Source organism: Macrobrachium nipponense, chromosome 23, assembly GCF_015104395.2.
Source record: "Macrobrachium nipponense isolate FS-2020 chromosome 23, ASM1510439v2, whole genome shotgun sequence".
In the NCBI taxonomy this organism is placed as follows: domain Eukaryota; kingdom Metazoa; phylum Arthropoda; class Malacostraca; order Decapoda; family Palaemonidae; genus Macrobrachium; species Macrobrachium nipponense.
Genome location: NC_061090.1, coordinates 1,496,176 through 1,516,111, shown reverse-complemented (window position 1 = coordinate 1,516,111; position 19,936 = coordinate 1,496,176). Strand labels below are relative to the sequence as shown.

Sequence of the window (19,936 nt, the reverse complement as noted above, 5' to 3'; positions counted from 1 at the left end):
TTTGCCCCACAGGGTTAAATTTCCTAAAGTTAATATCAGCTCTCAAAAGTATTTTATATTTTCACAGCTAAAGAATCCAATATATTGCTGTTAGTTAATAAGTATATACTGACTAGATATATTTGAAGGTTATATCTTTCTTTATCTTATACTTAAAAATTGACACTTACACATTGTAAAAGGCTAAAGTTGCATATACATTTCCTAATGTTATGTGTGCTACTGGAGAATGTCGATAATGATCAATGGCGGCATGAAGAACCAACACTGCTTCATCTGATCGACGAGAACGGTGCAGGATGTTACCTAAATGAACTTTAGGAATGTATCGGTAATTTCTGAAAAAGATAGAACTACATCAACTCTACTTCCTGGTTGCTCACTTGGCTATCCCCCACAAAATATTCTTACAGTAAGATAATGGTGTACAACTAATACAAAATACCTTTAAAAAAATTTTTACAACTTATAAGATATATTTTTAGCAGGAGGGAATTATGTATAAAACAAGCTGCAGACTACTGGTAAAAGTAGAAAAAAAAAAACTCCAAATAAAAAGGAGTATGTATATTACCCCATGAAAACTGTGATAAGAATTTCAAGTGAACTTATACTGTACTACTAAGAATTAGGTAATTCACCCTTTCCTGTGAAAGGATAGTACCTAATCCACAGTAAAACCTAATTTTTAAAACCCAACTCACACTCTTTATTAGATCATATTTGTGGTCAATGACTTATGGTCAGATATCCTGTTGCATGAAATGGAAGTAGTCAGGTAGGTGCATACAGGAAGGTATGACCATGCACATCTCAAACTGTCAAATGTCTAGCAGTCAGCTTGTCTAATTTTGCATATCCAAACAACAACTGTAGTTGCAAGAGAAGTGGAGCAACGCAATAGGAAGCAATGGGCGGCATGAACAAAAGGTTATATGTATAAAAAAAATTTGTTTCACAACCCCCCCACAAACTATAACAGCCCTAATTTTAATTTATATGATTAAAAATAAAACTCCAGACAACCTATGTGAAAATCATGAATGCATTTTACAAGCTCCTGAGATTGAGTGGACAAGAGTCCATGACTTTCAGAGTAAACAAGGAGATGTTTTTTGACAACAGAAACCATGTCCATCTTCCAAGTCTCCAATTTGGGGATGAGGTATGAATGCGTCCCATGCTGCCACAAGGTAGTACAAGGTGTGACAAAAGTAACGTGAAACAGCATTTACCCATTGTGACAAAAGTAACATGAAACAGCATTTACCTATTAAGTCTGACATGGAGACATAACTCATTAAACCCTGTCTTCATATAAAATGAATACAAGATGAGGATTAGGATGACTCAAGTGGATTCTGTACTTTAACAAAGTAAGGGTCGCCTGTCCTGATGCTGCTACAGGACTTCAAGAGAAGAATCTAAGCACCCATGCATTACATCCCTAAAATACCAACCTGTGAATAAGTATTTTGGCATCTCCATGTGCCTGCCACGTTCATATGCATTATGTTAACTAACACATCAAACGTACAACCAACATCGTCCACATTGTAAAGCAAACAAGTTACACCTCTGGCTTTCTTAATATCACACAGTTTGCCGATACCTTGATGCTTCATTAAAATTTTGACATTTTTATCAGCACAATCAAGAACTCTTAATACTGTATATGCTAAATTTTCATTCAATTTTCTAGTTCATTCAGTTACACATTGCAACTACAGTAAATATGTCAATACAGATTAATTAACCCTTAAACGCCGAATGGACGTATTAAACGTCGAGTCAAAATCTCCCCGATTTCCGAATGGCTCAAAAAAGTTTTTTTAAAAATTCGCGGAAAAATACTTATAGGCCTACCAGCCGAAAACTTTTGAATCACGCTTCCTTTTGGGGATGCTGGGAGTTTACGGATCAAGGCGTTGTTTCGTTTACAATCGTTACGCAGGCGCGCAAGCGCGAATTTCTTTCTTATCGCACTAAAAAGTATCAGTGACAAATCTCAAAAATTATTTCGTCACTTTGACATAATTTTTGCACCATTTTAAATTATCCGTTACATGAAGTATTATATGAAAATATGCGCAATTTCATTTAAAATACAACAAAAAAATACTCATGATTGTAACTTTTATCAGTTTTGAAATATTTCTATATAAATAACGATGTGCCAAAATTTCAACCTTCAGTCAACTTTGACTCTACCGAAAGGGTCGAAAAACGCTATTGTAAGCTAAAACGCTTATATTGTAGTAATATTCAACTATTTACCTTAATTTTGCAACAAATTGGAAGTCTCTAGCACAATATTTCAATTTATAGTGAATTTATGAAAAAACTTTTTCTTTACGTCCGCGCGGTAACTCTTCCGAAAAAAATCATACATGCGATTGTGGTAATGTTTGCACCATTTTAAAATTAGCCGTTATATAAAGTTTTATATATGGAAATGTGCGCAATTTCATGCACAATACAACTAAAAACAACCCATGGTTGTAGCTTTTATCAGTTTTGAAATATTTTCATATAAAAAATGATAAGTGACAAATTTTCAACCTTCGGTCAATTTTGACTCTACCGAAATGGTCGAAAAACGCAATTGTAAGCTAAAACTCTTATATTTTAGTAATATTCAATCATTTACCTTCATTTTGTAACAAATTGGAAGTCTCTAGCACAATATTTCGATTTATGGTGAATTTATGAAAAAAATAAAATTTTCCTTACATCCGCGCGGTAACTCTTCCGAAAAAATCATACGTGCGATTGTGGTAATGTATGCACCATTTTAAATTAGCCGTTACATAAAGTTTTATATATGAAAATGTACGCAATTTCATGTAGAATACAACGAAAAATAATTGAAGGTTGTAGCTTTTCTCATTTTCGAAATATTTGCATATAAATCACGATAAATAGAAAAAAAAACCACGTTCGGTCAACTTTGACTCTACCGAAATGGTCGAAAAACGCAATTGTAAGCTAAAACTCTTATATTTTAGTAATATTCAATCATTTACCTTCATTTTGCAACAAATTGGCAGTCTCTAGCACAATATTTTGATTTATGGTGAATTTATGAAAAAAACTTTCCTTCCCTCCGCGCGCGGATTCTCCGCCATAAAACTACAAATTGCGTACATCGAATTCTCGGAAAATTTGCTCCGTTTCATATTAGGCATATCATAGAGTTTTATATATGAAAATGTGCGCAATTTCATGTAAAAAAAAAAAGGAAAAATATTTGAAGGTTGTAGCTTTTCTCATTTTTGAAATATTTGCATATAAATCACAATAAATAGAAAAAAAAACCACGTTCGGTCAAATTTGACTCTACCGAAATGGTCGAAAAACGCAATTGTAAGCTAAAACTCTTACAGTATCGTAATATTCAATCATTTGTATTCATTTTAAAACAAATTGGAAGTCTCAAGAACAATATTTAGATTTATGGTGAATTTTTAAAAAAAACATTTTTTTACGTCTGCGCATTACGAATTCGTACATCATTTTGTGATAATATTTTTCCGGTATTGCTTTTATTGTTTTACAATGTATTATATATCAAAATGATTGCAATTTAGTGTACAATACAACAACAAAAAAAGAATCTCGTTAGCTTTTACAGTTTTTTGCACAGAGTGATTTTAATACAATTATGTATGATTTTTTTTTTGCTACCATATATCGCATTATTTACATATGATAATGATATTATTTTTCATTTCTGATGATTGCATACTAAATTTCAGGCAATGACAAAAAAAGGAGCCAAAAATGAACTCTTAATCCTTAAAACTAAGCGCGCTGTGATTTTTTGAAAAAATTATTTTTTCCGTTTCCGCACTCGCTCAAAACCGGCTCCGGAATTCGGGGGAGTTTTTTATTTTTACCGCTTCGGCGTTTAAGGGTTAAGTACACTGTACACAGAAGAGAATGCAATTAGTTGCAACCTCTGCAATTCACCAAAAAACCAAAACTTGCTTTTACTGTCTAATGTGTAAGGTTTCAAAATCAATGCTCAGCACACCAAACTGAAAATTTTTATTAAATATTCTAAAATATTTCCACTCACTGCAGACATTAAACAGCAGTGGATGGGTATTGTACATATATGATCAAGATTTGACACCATACAGTTTGAATGAATTTTGCGTGAAAAATATTCCTAGTTCCATATATCAGTATATTGGCAACTCTTCAGGTCACCCTGTAAGTGTAAGTGAGCTGAGAAGCCCTCAGTCTTGCCCAAGGTGGTGAGTGGAAATGTCGTCACAAATTCCCATCCAAGAATGAGTTATAAATATTTTACAATAAATATGCTAGAAATTTTCTCCCAGTTTTATTTCCTATCTTTCATGATATTGTTTGAGCTGTAATTTCAATTTGACCAAAAAAAAAATAAAATAAAATAAAATAAAAAATAAAAAATTAAAAAGAACGCTTATAACTGTAAAATTAGCATATTTTTTACGACTGTCAAAGGGAAAAGAAGCCTGCAAGGAGTGGGAAATATTCACTTACAACTTCCCGTGGAAGTTAGATATTTTTTAGATTTTTTTCTTATACCATGTGAATACACATATCTTCCTCTTTCCATTGAAGAGTTTTTTTTAGTTTATCTTTTAAATTGGCCATCCTTAAATTTAGCTCGGTCATGGGTGCAGTCAAAAGGTCATTTGGTAGGGAGGATCTGTTTTTGATGAATTAGCTCGTCCGCTAAAACATTGCATTTGGCGTGAATAACCTGCAGGACCAATTTGATACGGTTCTGAGGACCATTACCATCCTGTTGCAGATGTCTGTCACAGAGTGCTGTAGCCTCAGAGCTTCCCAGCCTAGATCTGACATGTCAGAAAAGAAGTCTAGGTCAGGGCTCACCAAGAGAAGAGATTTCCCTTTGGTCAATTTTTCTTTGGACTGCCACCAATGCAAGTCCTTCTTTATCTTCTGTGTTTTCAGAATGAAGTGATGGTTTTGACCAATTTTCCGATCAAAGTGAGCTTTTAAATAAAACTGTAGGGGTCTCAGATGCAGCCTCCTCAACCTTACAAACTGCTCCATGGAGGTCAGAGTACCCAGGAGACTCGTCCATTAGCAAGAGCAAAGGGAGAGAAACAAATAGATTTTCCTAGGCAATCCTCTACCATCTTGGGGGATGGAGAAGCCCAAAAACTTAGGGAGTCTATCTGAATTACCAAATAGAGAATACTCCGAGTAGGTGTCAAATATGATTTCTGGAAGTTCAACAACAAGCCTAGGTCCTGTGTCATTAGAAGTGTTTTCTGCAGGTCATCCATGCAACACGCCTTCATAGGCTAGATGGAGCCATCCTGCCAGGGAAGCAAGTACATACACATGTGAATACTTGTAGGACAGTCGAGCAGCCAAAAAACAGTGCTCAAAACTGAAAAACTTTATCTTTGACAAACCTGAGGTACTTCCTTGAAACTATGTGAATGGGAATATGAATATATGCATCCTGCTTGTCTAGGGAGAGCATCCAATCTCCCTGACAGATGGATGCAAGGACAGAATGTGTTGTCTCCATATTCAATTTTGTTTTCTCTATTATGAAGACACTCAAGGCACTCACATCAAGCACCGGTCGCCATCCTCCTGAAGGTTGTAGAATTCCTTTGACTTGCCTTTCTTAACTACCTCTATGGCTCCCTTGCTGAGGAGAGAGGACATCTTTGAGAGGTCCAAAAATCTCTGGTCCTACAAAGTAATCAGCCTTTGGACTCTGTCTACCTCCCTAAAAAGGTTCTCTCTTCCTCATTGAAGAAAGCCTTACGAGAAGCGGAGAACTGGCATTCCAGCACAAAGTAGGCCATCAATGCAATTAAAGAGTTGGTCAAAGGTGGCCTCTCCTTGAAAGGGATGGAATATCCCTCCTTCAGCACTCTCACTACCCACTACCCACTGATCTGGCCCTTTCATGCTCCATCTCTCCCAAAACAGATGGCCTAGTACCTACTGGTGCATGGAGAAATGGGCTCTGACTTACAAGTGGACAGTTTTGTTGAGGATTTCTTGACTGCTAGAGATGCAAGTCTAACTACACCTCAAGGCCTGTACTGTGACCTCTGTCTGCCCCTCAAAAGGGCTGCAGCTGAAGAGAAGAGGATTAAGAGGATTTGACGGAGGGCCCATCTCTAGCGCTTTGTCAATTGACTCAACAGATCCTGCGTCAACTTTTTATACAAGTGTGACACAATTTCACTCACCTTGGCTTGTAGAATCAAATGATGTTTGCCAAATGGGGGAAAACAAAAGGGTCAATTTTTGCAGAGCCGTTACACTCTTAGATGCGAAAGAAACCCATAGTGCCCTCTTTTTGAGAATGCCCAATGCACAGAGTGCGGCCACCTCCTGTGATCCATACCTAACTGCCTTGTCAGCACAGAAAGAAAATTGAGCAAACCTGCAGTGCAGTCTTCTGAGAGAGGGATCATGACCTTTCTTGGCAGAAGCCCCTATGCATCAGTCAAGAAATCTTAACACCTCAAAAGATTTAAAAATGCTCTTTCATAAATGATCCATTTCCAGCACCAAAAAGAATACCTTTGGAGAAGAGAGAGTGGATCTACAGCCCGCATCAGTGAGTCGCAAGAAGTCCCCTTGAGAGGAGGCAGCCACTCCCAAAGAAGGAGCTTCTCTTTGTAACGTAGGATAAAGACAGTTTACATGAAAGACAGGAAGGTTGTATACTAAAGCAGGCCTTTCCTTGTTCCCTCTTCTCAGAAAGCCAGTTCTCCACTTCTCGTAAGGCTTTCTTCGACAAGGAAGAGAGTACCTTTTTAGGGAGCTAGACAGAGTTCAAAGGCTGATTACTCATCGTGAATGATGAAGCCAGAGAGGTAGGTGCAGCAAGAGAAAAACTCCAAGAAGTTCTGCAATAAGAACTGGAGTAGGGATGCGTATGGAGAAGGGGCTGAGTCCTGGTCAAGGTCTTCGTCATCTGAAGAGATCAGAGATAAGGCAAGGTCTGCAGAAGGTGTTGACAGTGCAGAATGCTTCTGCAGCAGTAGTAAAATATTATCCAACTGACGATGTACAGGGGCCAGCGATGGGTCCAAGCCAGAAGAAGACAGAAGGTTCACAGCCAAATTGGTTGAGATTGGCACCAGAAGCTTAGTGGAAGACATCAAATCCTAGGGTGGCACCACAGACTCACTTGCACCTAGACATTCAATCAAAAGTCGGTTCTTAGATGGCCTAAAGCACTTAGGGGCTCTGCAGAACATTCAACTACTACATACAGGGAACTTGGCCAATTCCAGGCACTCAGCTGCTTCTAGACGCTCGATGGTTACTAGGCTCTCAGCCAATACAGGGCGCTCACTCAAAGCAGAGCTCTCAGCCACAACAGGGTGCTTAGACAAGGAATGATGGCGCTTATGAGAAGCAGGGTGCTTGGAGCCCAAAGAGGAGCGCTTCCTAGGTGAGGAAGAGCGCCAGGCCGCCCGTCCCTGGTGTTCAGGTATGGGTGGACTTTCCATGGGCAGACCCCACTGACCTCCTTTGGGCCTCTGGTTGCCTCCTCGGAGTAAGGCAGTGACCATTGCTTAGGAGAATCAGTGGGATGAGCAGCCACCTCCTCCAATGTCATTTCACTTGCACTGATGCCCCTTAACACCAATTCAACCTTTGATCAAACTTGCATAGTTTCTAGGCTGGCAAAGCGGTCGAGTTTGGAAGTGTGGGAGCCAGGAGAAGGAGTAGGTGGTCTAGGAGAAGGGATTGACACAGGAGAGGCAGGATAATAAGAAAAAGAGACAACAAGTACATCAATATTACTGGAATGAGTAAACAAAATCTGGCTAGCTATTAATTCCCACTGGCTTTAGCAGCTGCCTTTCTCTTTTGGTCTCTCTCTAATTTAGCAAAATGGGAAGCCAAGGTCTTCCATTTTTGCTCACCCATTCCCTGCACTTGTCACATATTAAATTAAATGAACATACCTGCCCTCTGCAATTGGTGCAACGGGTATGAGAGTCTTATGTCTATTAGGTCATCTGGATATACCTAGCTAGCAATCAAATCAACATTACAAATCGTCAATTCATGTCTCAAAAGAATACTGTATCTAAACAACAGGTATGCTGAAAGGCTACCGTACCCAAATACTTCACCAAATGGGAAGACAACCAACTGTTCAAAACCCAGCTGCTTTGTCAACACCGTGTGTGCAAGTTACAAGCAGCAGAAACAAATCAAGCTATTGGCTGTGTTCCTCTCTTACCCAAAAAATGGGTGGGGTCTTGTCACCTATTTAAACAAAAACATCGCAGCTCAGGATACACAATTCAAGCTGCTGTTAAGTAGAAACTCTTATCCAAGTAATTACTTGGCAAGTTATTTATAACAACTGTCATTTGTTTTTATTTTTTCTCATTATTTTCATGTAATGGTATAATTCTGAGTCCTTGACTCCATCATTTTTAATTTACAAGACCCTGGCTCCTCATGATGAAAGGCTATGTATGATCAACTCATGTACTAAATACAGTGCCACTAGGCACCTGATTCTTTACTGCTGTGTAATATCACTTTGTTTTCTTAAAAGATATAGTTATCCTTGTGTCAGCAGCAATTAACATAAGTGTCACCTTTAATATTTTGTCTTGGAATTAATAGCTCTACAGAATTTTAAGTTAGAACCTAAGATACCCAAAGGGGAAGCAAGAGAGAAATGAGTAAAGTCCTTGAATGAGTTTGCTTGCTGGTAATCATTCTCACCCAATCTAAGGTGTGAATGCTAACTTGGTAGGGGAGGTGCTATGGGGAAAAATCCTTTTCCAAGCAAACTTTCCAGCCCATAAAAAAAAAAAAAAAAAAAAAAAAAAATCTCAATTTCTAATCAACACTGCAGGTGCAATTCACCCCTTCCATTTATGCTCTCCCTCTCTACCTTCCTGAGTAATCTCTAAATCCTTCTCTGTTCACAGTGACTGCCGAAAGGTCCCTTTCCAGGTGTCAAATCCTTGCAAGTGGGTATTGATGCTGGCAACACCTAGCAGGAGCGCTGATGTAATCCCTCCAAGGTTACTTAAACACCCGGACTGGAGTCTCGAGCCCTCAGAATTGCTGGAGATGTGAAAGCGTTCTGAACCCCCTACAGGTCACAAAGTCCTTTGGCTGTCCTTTGTATTCCTCATGTGCTCGTCCACGAGCTAGTGATACTTTGTAGCGACATCACCTTCCTTCCCCCCCATTTGCTGACACCATATTGGAAGGACAATGTCATCCTGATGAAGGTAATGTACTGAAAAGGGGTTTATTTTTGGCAGTCACAATCCTATCATTCCTCAGCTTCATTTTAGTTTCATTTTCATTGTGCTGCTTCAAATTACAAAGCATTCCTCTGCTTGATTTGAGTTCCATTTTCATTGTGCAATATACCTGCAGTGAGACCTATAGTGCCCATTTTTATTTGTGCTGCTTCAAATTGCAAAGCATTCAAGTGAAGTGTAACGTAAACTATTAGTGAATAACCAGAACTGAATTCCTTCCCAGGCACCCTCTGTGCAAACCCTCGATTCTTGAATCAGACGCCTTATTCCAAAGGTAACCATAGGCGTTTCAATTTCAAAATAGGATTTTGTCAGCTGTGGCTCCTATGCATAAACTTGTATGCACTATTAGCTTTCCTACTACTTTCTTGCAACACCCCTCAAAGCAGGCTTCCATTGTGGTTCCTTCAAGATATTACCACCTTCTACTTCATCGTATAGAGAGGGACTATTGTGTTTCTCCCAGTTATGTTAATTTTATTGTAAATATAATTAGTTAAGTTGAGATCTAGAGTTTCTCTAAATCACCCCTTCTGAAGTAGGCCTTCAGCCTATTTTGATTTTAATATGTTTTTGCCTGACCTCAAGGCCAGAGATTATTAACCTTTGCATGTCTTTAAATCCATTGTGCTAATCCACTGCACTGAACTTCAGTGTATTCCCTTGAATTTTGATGATCCCCCGGGCACCATAACTCACCAATTTTATGGTGTTGGAAACAAAGTAGTATAGGCAATTTTAAGCATTTTTATAGGGGTTCTAAGTATTTGCGGATTCTAGCTATTTGCGGGGGGGGGGGGGGGGGGGGGGGGGGGGGGGGGGGGGGGTCTGGTACACATCCCCACAAATCATAAAGTCCACTGTAATGACTAACAATGAAAATGCTAATAAGTACTCATTAACCCTTTCACAGCCAAAGGATGTACTGTACGTCCACAAAGATCTCACCCTTCACTGCCATGGGATACACCAAACGTCGTCCACAGACATATACAGTTAAACAAAAATTCACCTTAAATCACTAATTAGCATCCTGAGGTTCCCTCGTTGACAGAACGCAAACAAAGCCTTGCTACACTTGTCGAGTGCTCCCAGACCTCCCACACCAACAATCTTTCCCACAATCATCAGTTAATTTTTACACTTCGAAATTACTGTGTCGCCCTGATATCTTGTTACATTCGCACTTCTAGCTCCATTATTTGTGTATTGATTTTGCTGAAATTTTCAGAATTTGTTAATGAAAGATTGTTCATTTCAATGATTTCAAAATGCCGAAAGGAGTTATGGAAAAGGTTCCAAAGGGCAAAGTTGTGCATACGTAGTTTGAATGAACTTTCCATCACCCACAACCTCACGCCATGTTGCCCCCCTCCCGCCCAAAAAAAAAACACAAAAGACACCAACTATGTTTCAAAGTTTATTAGATAAATACTCAGGGATAAAGAATCTTAGCCTTCATAAATAATGAGCAGTTTGTGACAGAATGACCGATAAAGCTTAAAAAATGCGGAAGGTACAGCCGTCTAAAACAATCTTTTATGAGTAATTTTTGCTCACCTACTAAGTAAAACTATGACTTCTAGTAGGTGTGTTTCTTCTTAGAAATAAAGTCATATATATCATTGTATAGCTAAAGAGTTGTAAAATATGATAAAAAATATATGAAAACTATAAGTGTAATAGTTTTTATGCTAGAGCTCTTTTTGCAACCCATAAAATTTTTCGTGTCCCGCTACATTTACCCGACGCGTTGTGGTATTCCCTGGTTATCTTTTTACACTTTTGATGACAGTTTTCCTGGCACCTTTTTACACTTTTGATGACAATGTGACAAAAATGAAGTTTTTATGATAAAACAAAGTTTAATGTATACTTACCTGGCAGGTATATATATAGCTATATTCTCTGTTCCACCTGGCAGAAATTTTCAAAAACTCGCGGCAATCGCTAGTAACCTATTAGTAGTTCAGGCAACCACCACCCCGTTACCGTGGCGCTAGCGCTAGGAACCGTCCCAATTGGGCCAGATTTTCTCTGACCCTGTCCCCTGAGGGGAGGCGGGTGGGAATTAAATTATATATACCTGCCAGGTAAGTATACATTAAACTTTGTTTTATCATAAAAACTTCATTTTAATGTATGACACTTACCTGGCAGGTATATATATAGCTGATTGACACATTTGGAGGTGGGTCAAGGACAGCAACATTCTTAGAGTATAAAAATATTATTAAAATATTATTAAAACTCCAGGTTCCTTACCTGCTAAGGTAGCTGACTTCATAGGTCCTGCCTCTAAGCCTGCTTAAACCTTAGTAGCTCTCAACAAGGAAGTATGTCCTGTATGTGAAGAAGCTAAGACTGGAAACTGACAACTGGACGTGACCAATGTGTTGACAGATCCTTACAGCCCTCTTATGCCACGGCATTCAAGCTAGTAACATATCATTTACCTGAACTACACACACACCATCACCAGATAATACTAACACGACTGAGAAAAGTACCGCACCCTTTCTCAGACTACCAATAAACACAAACACCATCACCTAATAAATCAACTAGCTTAAAAAGAAGGTTATGGTGGTAGTAACTCCTTTGCCCAATACTGTACCCGAGGACACGTATGGACCTAGCGTCTGACAATTATCGAAGGTTGTCTGAACGTCCCTAAGATAATGAGACGCAAATATTGAATTAGTTCTCCAATATGTGGATTCAATGATTTCCTTGAGGGCTAAATTCTTTTTAAAAGCTAATGAAGTCGCCACTGCCCTGACTTCATGAGCCTTCACTTTCAAAATACCAAAGCTCTGCTCTTCACACAACATATGAGCCTCTTTAATTAACTCTCTCATGAAGAAGGCTAGAGCGTTCTTCGTCATGGGTCTAGTGGGGTCTTTAACTGAACACCACAGAGCATCAGACTTCCCTCTGATAACTCTTGTTCTTTCTATATACATCGCAACGCTCTCACTGGGCAGAGAACTCTTTCTTGCTCGTTACCGACCAATTCAGCTAGACCCAAAAACTTCAAAGGATCTTGGCCAAGGATTAGTTGGATCCTCATCTTGGCCAAGAAACCTTCTTGGAATGAACACACTGCATTGCCGTGTCTCCATCCCACCTTCTTCGATATGGCCTGAAGTTCACTAACTCTTTTAGCAGTTGCCAATGCTACTAAAAAGATAGTCTTCTTAGCAAGATCTCTCAGAGAGGATTCCTCTAACGGTTCGAATTTGCTAGAAGTTAAATACTTCAAGACCACATCCAGGTTCCAAGCAGGTGGCCTGCCTTCTGATGTTTCTTCGTCCCAAACGACCTAATCAGATCTCTCAGATCTAAGTTATTCGAGATGTCTAGATCCCGTGTCTAAACACTGAGGTTAGCATACTCTTATAACCTTTGATTGTCGAAACTGACAAGTGTAAATCCTTCCTCAAGTAAAGAAGGAAATCTGCGATTTGGGTCACAGAGGTACTGGATGAAGACACTTTCCTGTTCTTACACCACTTCCGGAAATTGTCCCACTTCGACTGATACACCGTGATTGTGGAGGTTCTTCTGGCTCTAGCCACTGCACTGGCCACCTCTCTAGAATATCCCCTCGCTCTGACCAGACGTTCGATAGTTCTGAACGCAGTCAGACCCAGAGCGAGGGTATTCTTGTGAAACCTGTCGAAGTGGGGTTGTCTGAGTAAATCTACTCTTAGAGGAAGAGTCCTTGGCGTATCTACTGTCCATTCCAGTACCTCTGTGAACCAACTTTGGCCGGCCAAAACGGGGCTATTAAGGTCATCCTCGTTCCTTTGCTCTCCCTGAACTTCTTCATCACTTTCCCAGCACCTTGAACGGAGGAAAAGCGTACAGATCTAAGTTTGACCAATCCATCAGGAACGCATCTACCGCCACTGCTTCCTGGTCTGGAATCGGAGAGCAATATGTTGGTAACCTTTTTGTTCTGGCTGTCGCAAACAGATCCACTACCGGACGTCCCCACAACTTCCACAGGCTCTGGCAAACCTCCATGTGCAACGTCCACTCCGTCGAGAGAAGTTGCTCTCTTCTGCTCAACAGGTCCGCACTCACGTTCTTCTCTCCTTGTATAAACCTGGTGAGTATCACGACCTTTTCCTCTTCTGCCCAAAGCAGAATTTCTTTTGCCAGATTGTAAAGGGGAAAAGAATGAGTTCCCCTTGTTTCGAATATATGCCAGAGCCGTGGTGTTGTCCGATTGACCTGCACTGTCTTGTTTCGAATCAACTCTCTGAAGTGCTTCAAAGCCAAGAAAATTGCCAACAGTTCCTTCCTGTTTATGTGCCACTTTGTTTCGTCCTTGTTCCAAGTCCCGACACTCTTGAGGGCCTAATGTCGCTCACCCGCGTCCGACGCGTCGGAAAACAAGACGAGGTCTGGGTTCTTCTGCTGAAGCGACATCCCTCTTGCTAACCTGCCTGGAGTTAGCCACCACTTTAATTCCTCCTTTACTTCGGCCGGAATTAGAAACTGGAAGGAATCCGGTTGCAATTTTTCTTGGCCATGAATCCTTCAGGAAAAACTGAAGAGGTCTCATGTGCAGTCTTCCTAAAGAAATGAACCTCTCTAGCGAAGAGTGTGCGCCCAGTAGACTCATCCACTCTCTGGCAGAGCATCGGTCTTTCTTTAGAAAGTCCTGCACCTTCTACTGCATTGGGCTTGCCTTTCGGGGGACGGAAAAGCGAAAAGTCACTGCCGATATCTGAATCCCCAAATAAACTATCTGTTGATGGGGCTCCAAATGGGACTTTCCCATATTCACTACCAGACCTAGGTCTTTTGCCAAGTCCAATGTTTGACTCACGTCCTCCAGACATTGACTTCTTGACTGGGATCTTATCAACCAGTCGTCCAGATACAAAGACACTCTGATCCCTCTTAAATGTAACCATCTCGCCACATTGGACATCATCCTCGTGAACACTTGAGGGGCTGTGCAAAGGCCGAAGCATAGGGCCTGAACTGAAATAAAAAAAAAAGACCCTGTCCTGAATCACAAACCTTAGATACTTCCTGCTTCCTGGATGAATCGGAATATGAAAGTATGCGTCTTGTAAGTCCAGAGTCGCCATCCAGTCCCCTGGACGTACTGCTGCCAGTACTGAATCGTTCGTCTCCATAGTGAACTTGGTCTTTTCTACGAAAAGATTCAGTTGACTTACGTCCAGCACTGGCCTCCAACCTCCGAGGACTTTGCAACCAGGAACAGACGGTTGTAAAATCCCGGAGATTCGTGATCCAGAACAGGTTCTATTGCTCCTTTCTCTAGCATGGAAGCTACTTGCTCCCACAGAGCCGCTTTCTTCTCTAAATCGTTGTAATTTGCCCCGAGGGCTCCTTGGAGATGTTGCGAAAGGAGGTCTTTTCAAGAAAGGAATCTTGTATCCTTCCCGAGCTACGTTGACAGCCCAGGGATCTGCCTTCATTTCTTGCCAAACTTCCCAAAAACCTTGAAGTCTGGCTCCCACTGTCGTCTGGAGGACTGACGTTTTCATTGCTTTAGAGGGGGTCTTGGCCCCTCCTTTTCTTTTCGGGTAGGGTCTCCCTTACCCCATAAATGGCGGGTCGCGCGAATGTTCTTCTCGAAAGGGCTGTTGCGACGGTCTAGTATCCTTTGGCGTCTTCTTCACCAACTTGGTTGGTAAGAACTTCTTAACTGAAGACGAAAGAAGATCTTGAGTGGCTTTTTGCGAAAGGGATAGAGCTATATCCCTAATCACCTCTGAAGGAAACAGCTGTTTCGAAAGGGGAGAGAACAGTAACTCCGATTTCTGAGAGTTAGAAACTCCTTTTGAGGCGAACGAACACAACAGCGATCTCTTCTTAAGCACTCCTGCTGTGAATAACGAAGCCAGCTCATTCGTTCCGTCTCTAAGAGCCTTATCCATGCAGGACATAATGCTCTTAGCTGTTTCTAAGTCCTGCGAATCCTCTTCTCCTAGGGAATTCGCTAGCGCTCCCAAAGACCAATCCAAGAAATTGAAGACTTCAAAAGTCCTAAAAATCCCTTTAAATAGATGGTCAAATTACCGAAGACGTCCACCAGACCTTGGCCGACTGTAAGCCTGTCTGCGTGAGCTGTCTACTATACTGGAGAAGTCCCCCTGGGAGGAGGCAGGTACTCCCAGGCCTAGACTTTCTCCAGTAGCGTACCATACTCCTGATTTAGAAGCTAACTTAGCTGGAGGAAAAAACAAAAGAGTATTTTCCCGCTTCTTTCTTCTCCTTCATCCAGTCATTCACCCGTTGAAGGGCCTTCTTCGCCGAAATTGACATCGTCATTTTCAGGAAAGAGGACTTCTTTGGAGTCCTAGTCTTGGAAAAACTGTGATAAGGGGGATAACGGAGCTGTCGGTTTAAATTCCCCCTCAAAAACAGCAATAAGACGTGAAGTCAGAACCCTATAATCTGAAGAAGGTTCCGTATTCTTTTAATTCAAATTACTTCCAACTCTTCTTCTGCTGAAGAAATGTCTTGTAAGTCGTCGTCGTATTGACGTTTCGTTGACGGACTAGCGTCCTGCCGCCTGCGTCCCTGCGGCTACCGAGGCATCGGCGTCCCTGCTGGCCTCTCGATGTCCTGCCGCCTGCGTCCTGCGGCTTACCGAGGCGTCGGCGTCCTGCCGCCTGCGTCCTCGCGTCCCATCGTAGAAACGCCTGCTTCCTGTCGCCTGCGTCCTGCGTCCACCCTTGGTCCCGCGTCCTGACGTTTGCGTCCTGCTTCTTCGGAAACTGTTTTCCTCCTAGCGCCAGTTCGCCCTGCGTCCTCGGCGAACGCGTCCTTGTCTTCCCTTTTAGAAGACTTAATGGGAAGGAAATCGTCCTTACGCCTCGGAAGATGGTTGTTCAGTAGCATCCAAGACTTCACCAGTACTGCCAACTTGGACTGCATTTCCCGTAAGAAATGCTTCGTACCATCCTCCTGCATGGTAGACGACGAAGGATGAGGATTACGAGCTGGACTGCGACCTAAAGGAGAGCGATCCTGTACTCTACCCGACGGAGAAATACGAGGGGAGGATACATAAGAAGATGGAGGCGATTCTCCCATGGAAATACCATGCCGAGACGGACGTATATCACCAGTGCGTCCTGCGTCCTCTCTAGTACGAAAAATCCTTTTCCTCTTGATCGGCACTGCGTGTCCCCGTCTTCCGAGGATGACAAACACCTCAGGACTACTCCAAGCCTCACTGTCTTGCGCCTGTCTCTCGAGAGCCGTTGATGTCCTGAAACGTCCTCTTGAGTGGGCGAGACACCACTGCATACCGACGTTCTCGCTCGGAAGTCGAACCTTCCGAGGACGCACACTTCCCAGTTACGCCTTTTTCTGCGGCGAACTGCAACAGCCTGGGAACTTGCAACAGGACTGTTCGAAGGGACGCCTGACCGTGACAAAACCTCTCTCGCCTCCCTTCGACTGTCGACATGCCTTCTCCCTTGGGTCTGGGAGCTTGACAGAGGTCTAGGTCTAGGAGCACGAGAGAGACGATCAGACGCCCCCTCCACTACACTTTCACTGACATCGAAAGCACTAACTTTATCTGTAAGTCGCTGTATCTGGTCGCCCATGGACGCAAGGGCAGCGAACACTTTCACAATATTTGTATCGTTCGTCTCCTCCGATACAGCAGCGGGCGCAGGAGATACCTGGGGAGAAGGAACTACCAATTCTACATTAGAAGGAGCTGGAGAGGAAATACAATCACTCCTTTTACTCGAAGAATTTGACTTCTCACTACGAGAAACAGATCTCCTTACACGATCTTTCTCAAGTCTCTCAACATATTTCATAAAGACCTTCCATTCCTTCTCTGATAAATTCTCACATTCAATGCATCTATTCTCCCAAGTACACACATTCTCCCTACACTTCTTACAAACGGTATGAGGGTCGACCGAAGCTTTCGGCAATCTTACCTTACACCCCTCTTTTACACACACTCTAAACATACTTCCAGAGTCAGACATCTTAAAGAACAATCCAAAGCGAATGCCAAGCTAACGTTTCCGAGTACAATACCAAAATCCAAGATCAGTCAGCAACGAGAATGAAAATTCTAGCAGGGAACCACCCAACAATGTTGCCGGTTTCGGCTGGCAGAGAAAATCTGGCCCGGCCCAATTGGGAACGGTTCCTAGCGCTAGCGCCACGGTAACGGGGTGGTGGTTGCCTGAACTACTAATAGGTTACTAGCGATTGCCGCGAGTTTTGAAAATTTCTGCCAGGTGGAACAGAGAATATAGCTATATATATACCTGCCAGGTAAGTGTCATACATTAAATTCAATCTTTTACCAAAAAAACAAGACCAGAATGACCAACATAGCATAAAAAAAGTGGAAGCTACAGCATCATTTGCTAAGCGCAATTTTCGCTCGCCTACTACTTAAAAAAATTACTTCTAGTAGGTGTGTTTCTTCGACAGTTTGCATACGTTTCCAACACCTTAGAAATAAAGTTATATACAGTGGTACCACGAGATACGAAATTAATCCGTTCCGAGGCGGCCTTCGTATCATGAGCTTTTCGCCAGTAAATTTCATAATCAAGCTAAATTGACCTATAAACAATAAAATACAACAATAATTTGGACCATTCAATACCTAACTTAATACAAATACTCTAAATTACCTGTAAATAAAGTGTATTAGTGTACATGGTATAAAAGAAATACAGTAGTACTGCTCTACATACGAAAAGTTTTCAAGATACGAAAGGTTGTTGCTGTAAAGTCCCGAGATTCGCCCGGACCACCGAGAACAATTTTAAAACTCCCGCGCCGCCAACTGAGTAAACTCGCCACCATCCTCCCGCTCTCCCATTGGTTCCTGATGCTAGTCACCCCATAAGGTCCTGCTCTCCTACTGGTCAGCATCTACCCCTTGTGCTTTAAGTATTCTATTGGTAAAAGGTTGCTGTAAATTGAAAAACTTATTCATGCAATACATTTAATAAAAAAAAACATTAGGTAAAGATAGAATAAAGAATAGAAATGAATGGTTATCATACTGTTTGGTAGTTTCAGTAGTTGAAGAGAGATAATGAAAATTTATGGCTTACTGTGTAAAAGTGATTGCTTGGCGATCGTTCGATACTAGTAAGTGCTGGATGTAAACAGACGTTTGGAAGCTTTTTTTTTTGTTTGTTTATTATAGTTAATGGTTACTTAATAATTATTTGAAATGAGTACATGCAATACATTTAATAAAAAAATTGTGAATTAGATATCAGAAAATATAAAATAAATCAGTCTGCCAACAAATAGGTATTTTTTAGAATTCTTCTTCTGTTTTATTATTACGTTACGTATTATGTATGTTTCATTACAGCTGTCAGTAACTCGGTATCTCCAATAGGTAAAGATAGAATAAAGAATAGAAATGAATGGTTATTATACTGTTTGGTGGTTTCATTAGTTGAAGAGAGATATTAATGACAATTTATGGCTTACTGTGTGCTAGGAAAAATGATTGCTTGGCGCTCGTTCGATACTCGTAAGAATGTAAACAATCGATTGGAAGGTTTGTTTTTTCTTTGTTTGTGTATTATAGTTAATGATTAATTAATAATTATTTGAAATGAGTACATACTGATTATTTATACATTTTATTGGCATATTCTAAGCTTTTAGCTCTTAGGTTTAGATGTCAGAATCATAGACTAGGCTACAGTAGCAACCGCTAACATAGGCTAGGCTTATTGCTAAGGGACATATGCTAAAGTCCTAATATATGCAGTAAAAATGGGGTTGAACATTACATGCAGTTGAATATTACTCAAGTACAGTATTTTGCCTTTTTGGAGACATATTTCTTCCGTCGTAACCCTAGAACATGTGTTTTAGGCCTGGAAATATAATTTACTGGGGTGTTTTTGGAGGGCTTGGAACGGATTAGCCATTTTACATGTAAAATGTGTTCCAAGATACGAAAAACTCATAATACGAAGGCCGTCTCAGAACGGATTAATTTCGTATCTCGAGGTACCACTGTACTGTACGTACGTAGTAAAATGTGGAAGCTTACCTTTCGAGTGAGGCTATCTCCAAAATAGGCGACAGAGGAGGAGGACAAACAGCAGATACGTACGTAGACTTAAACTTAACAAAACACATAAAAAAAATGTAAGGAAAACATACATAAACTAAACTTTACGAAACACATTAACAAAACTGTAACACTTAACTTTACAAAAAACTATAATTAATTTTTTTTCGTTATTTTATATTTACATTTTTTTTTTACTTTTTTATACTTTACGTACTTTTTTTTTTTTTATACAAAATTTCAACTTCATCACCACTTTCAACTTTCTGTTTTTTTAGTATCACCTGGTTCTTCCTTTTTGCTTACTCCTGCTAGTACTAAAGGCCTCTTTAAAAAATAACTATCCAAGGAAGATTGCTTCTGCCTACTTTTCACAATGTTCCTGAAACGACTCAGGTAAGCATCATCAAACTGAGCAAGCATACGACCTGTGTAAGCCTTTTCGGGGTGTCTTTTTTCTACAAATGATTGCATTTTATGAAAAGCAGCCAGAACATCATTAATTTCTGCCGTTGTCATAGGGTCGTCCTCCGCCTCCTCGCCG

General features: G+C 40.8%; 1 protein-coding gene across 1 annotated transcript in view; it reads right to left on the bottom strand.

The window, feature by feature from the left end:
• LOC135195790 (tetratricopeptide repeat protein 17-like) overlaps positions 1–19,936 on the bottom strand; it is a 163,099-nt gene that overhangs the window by 103,001 nt on the left and 40,162 nt on the right. Inside the window, exon 5 of the mRNA XM_064222271.1 lies at positions 171–338. Within this exon, the coding sequence (XP_064078341.1) occupies positions 171–338 (168 nt within the window). The remainder of the gene's footprint in view (positions 1–170; positions 339–19,936) is intronic.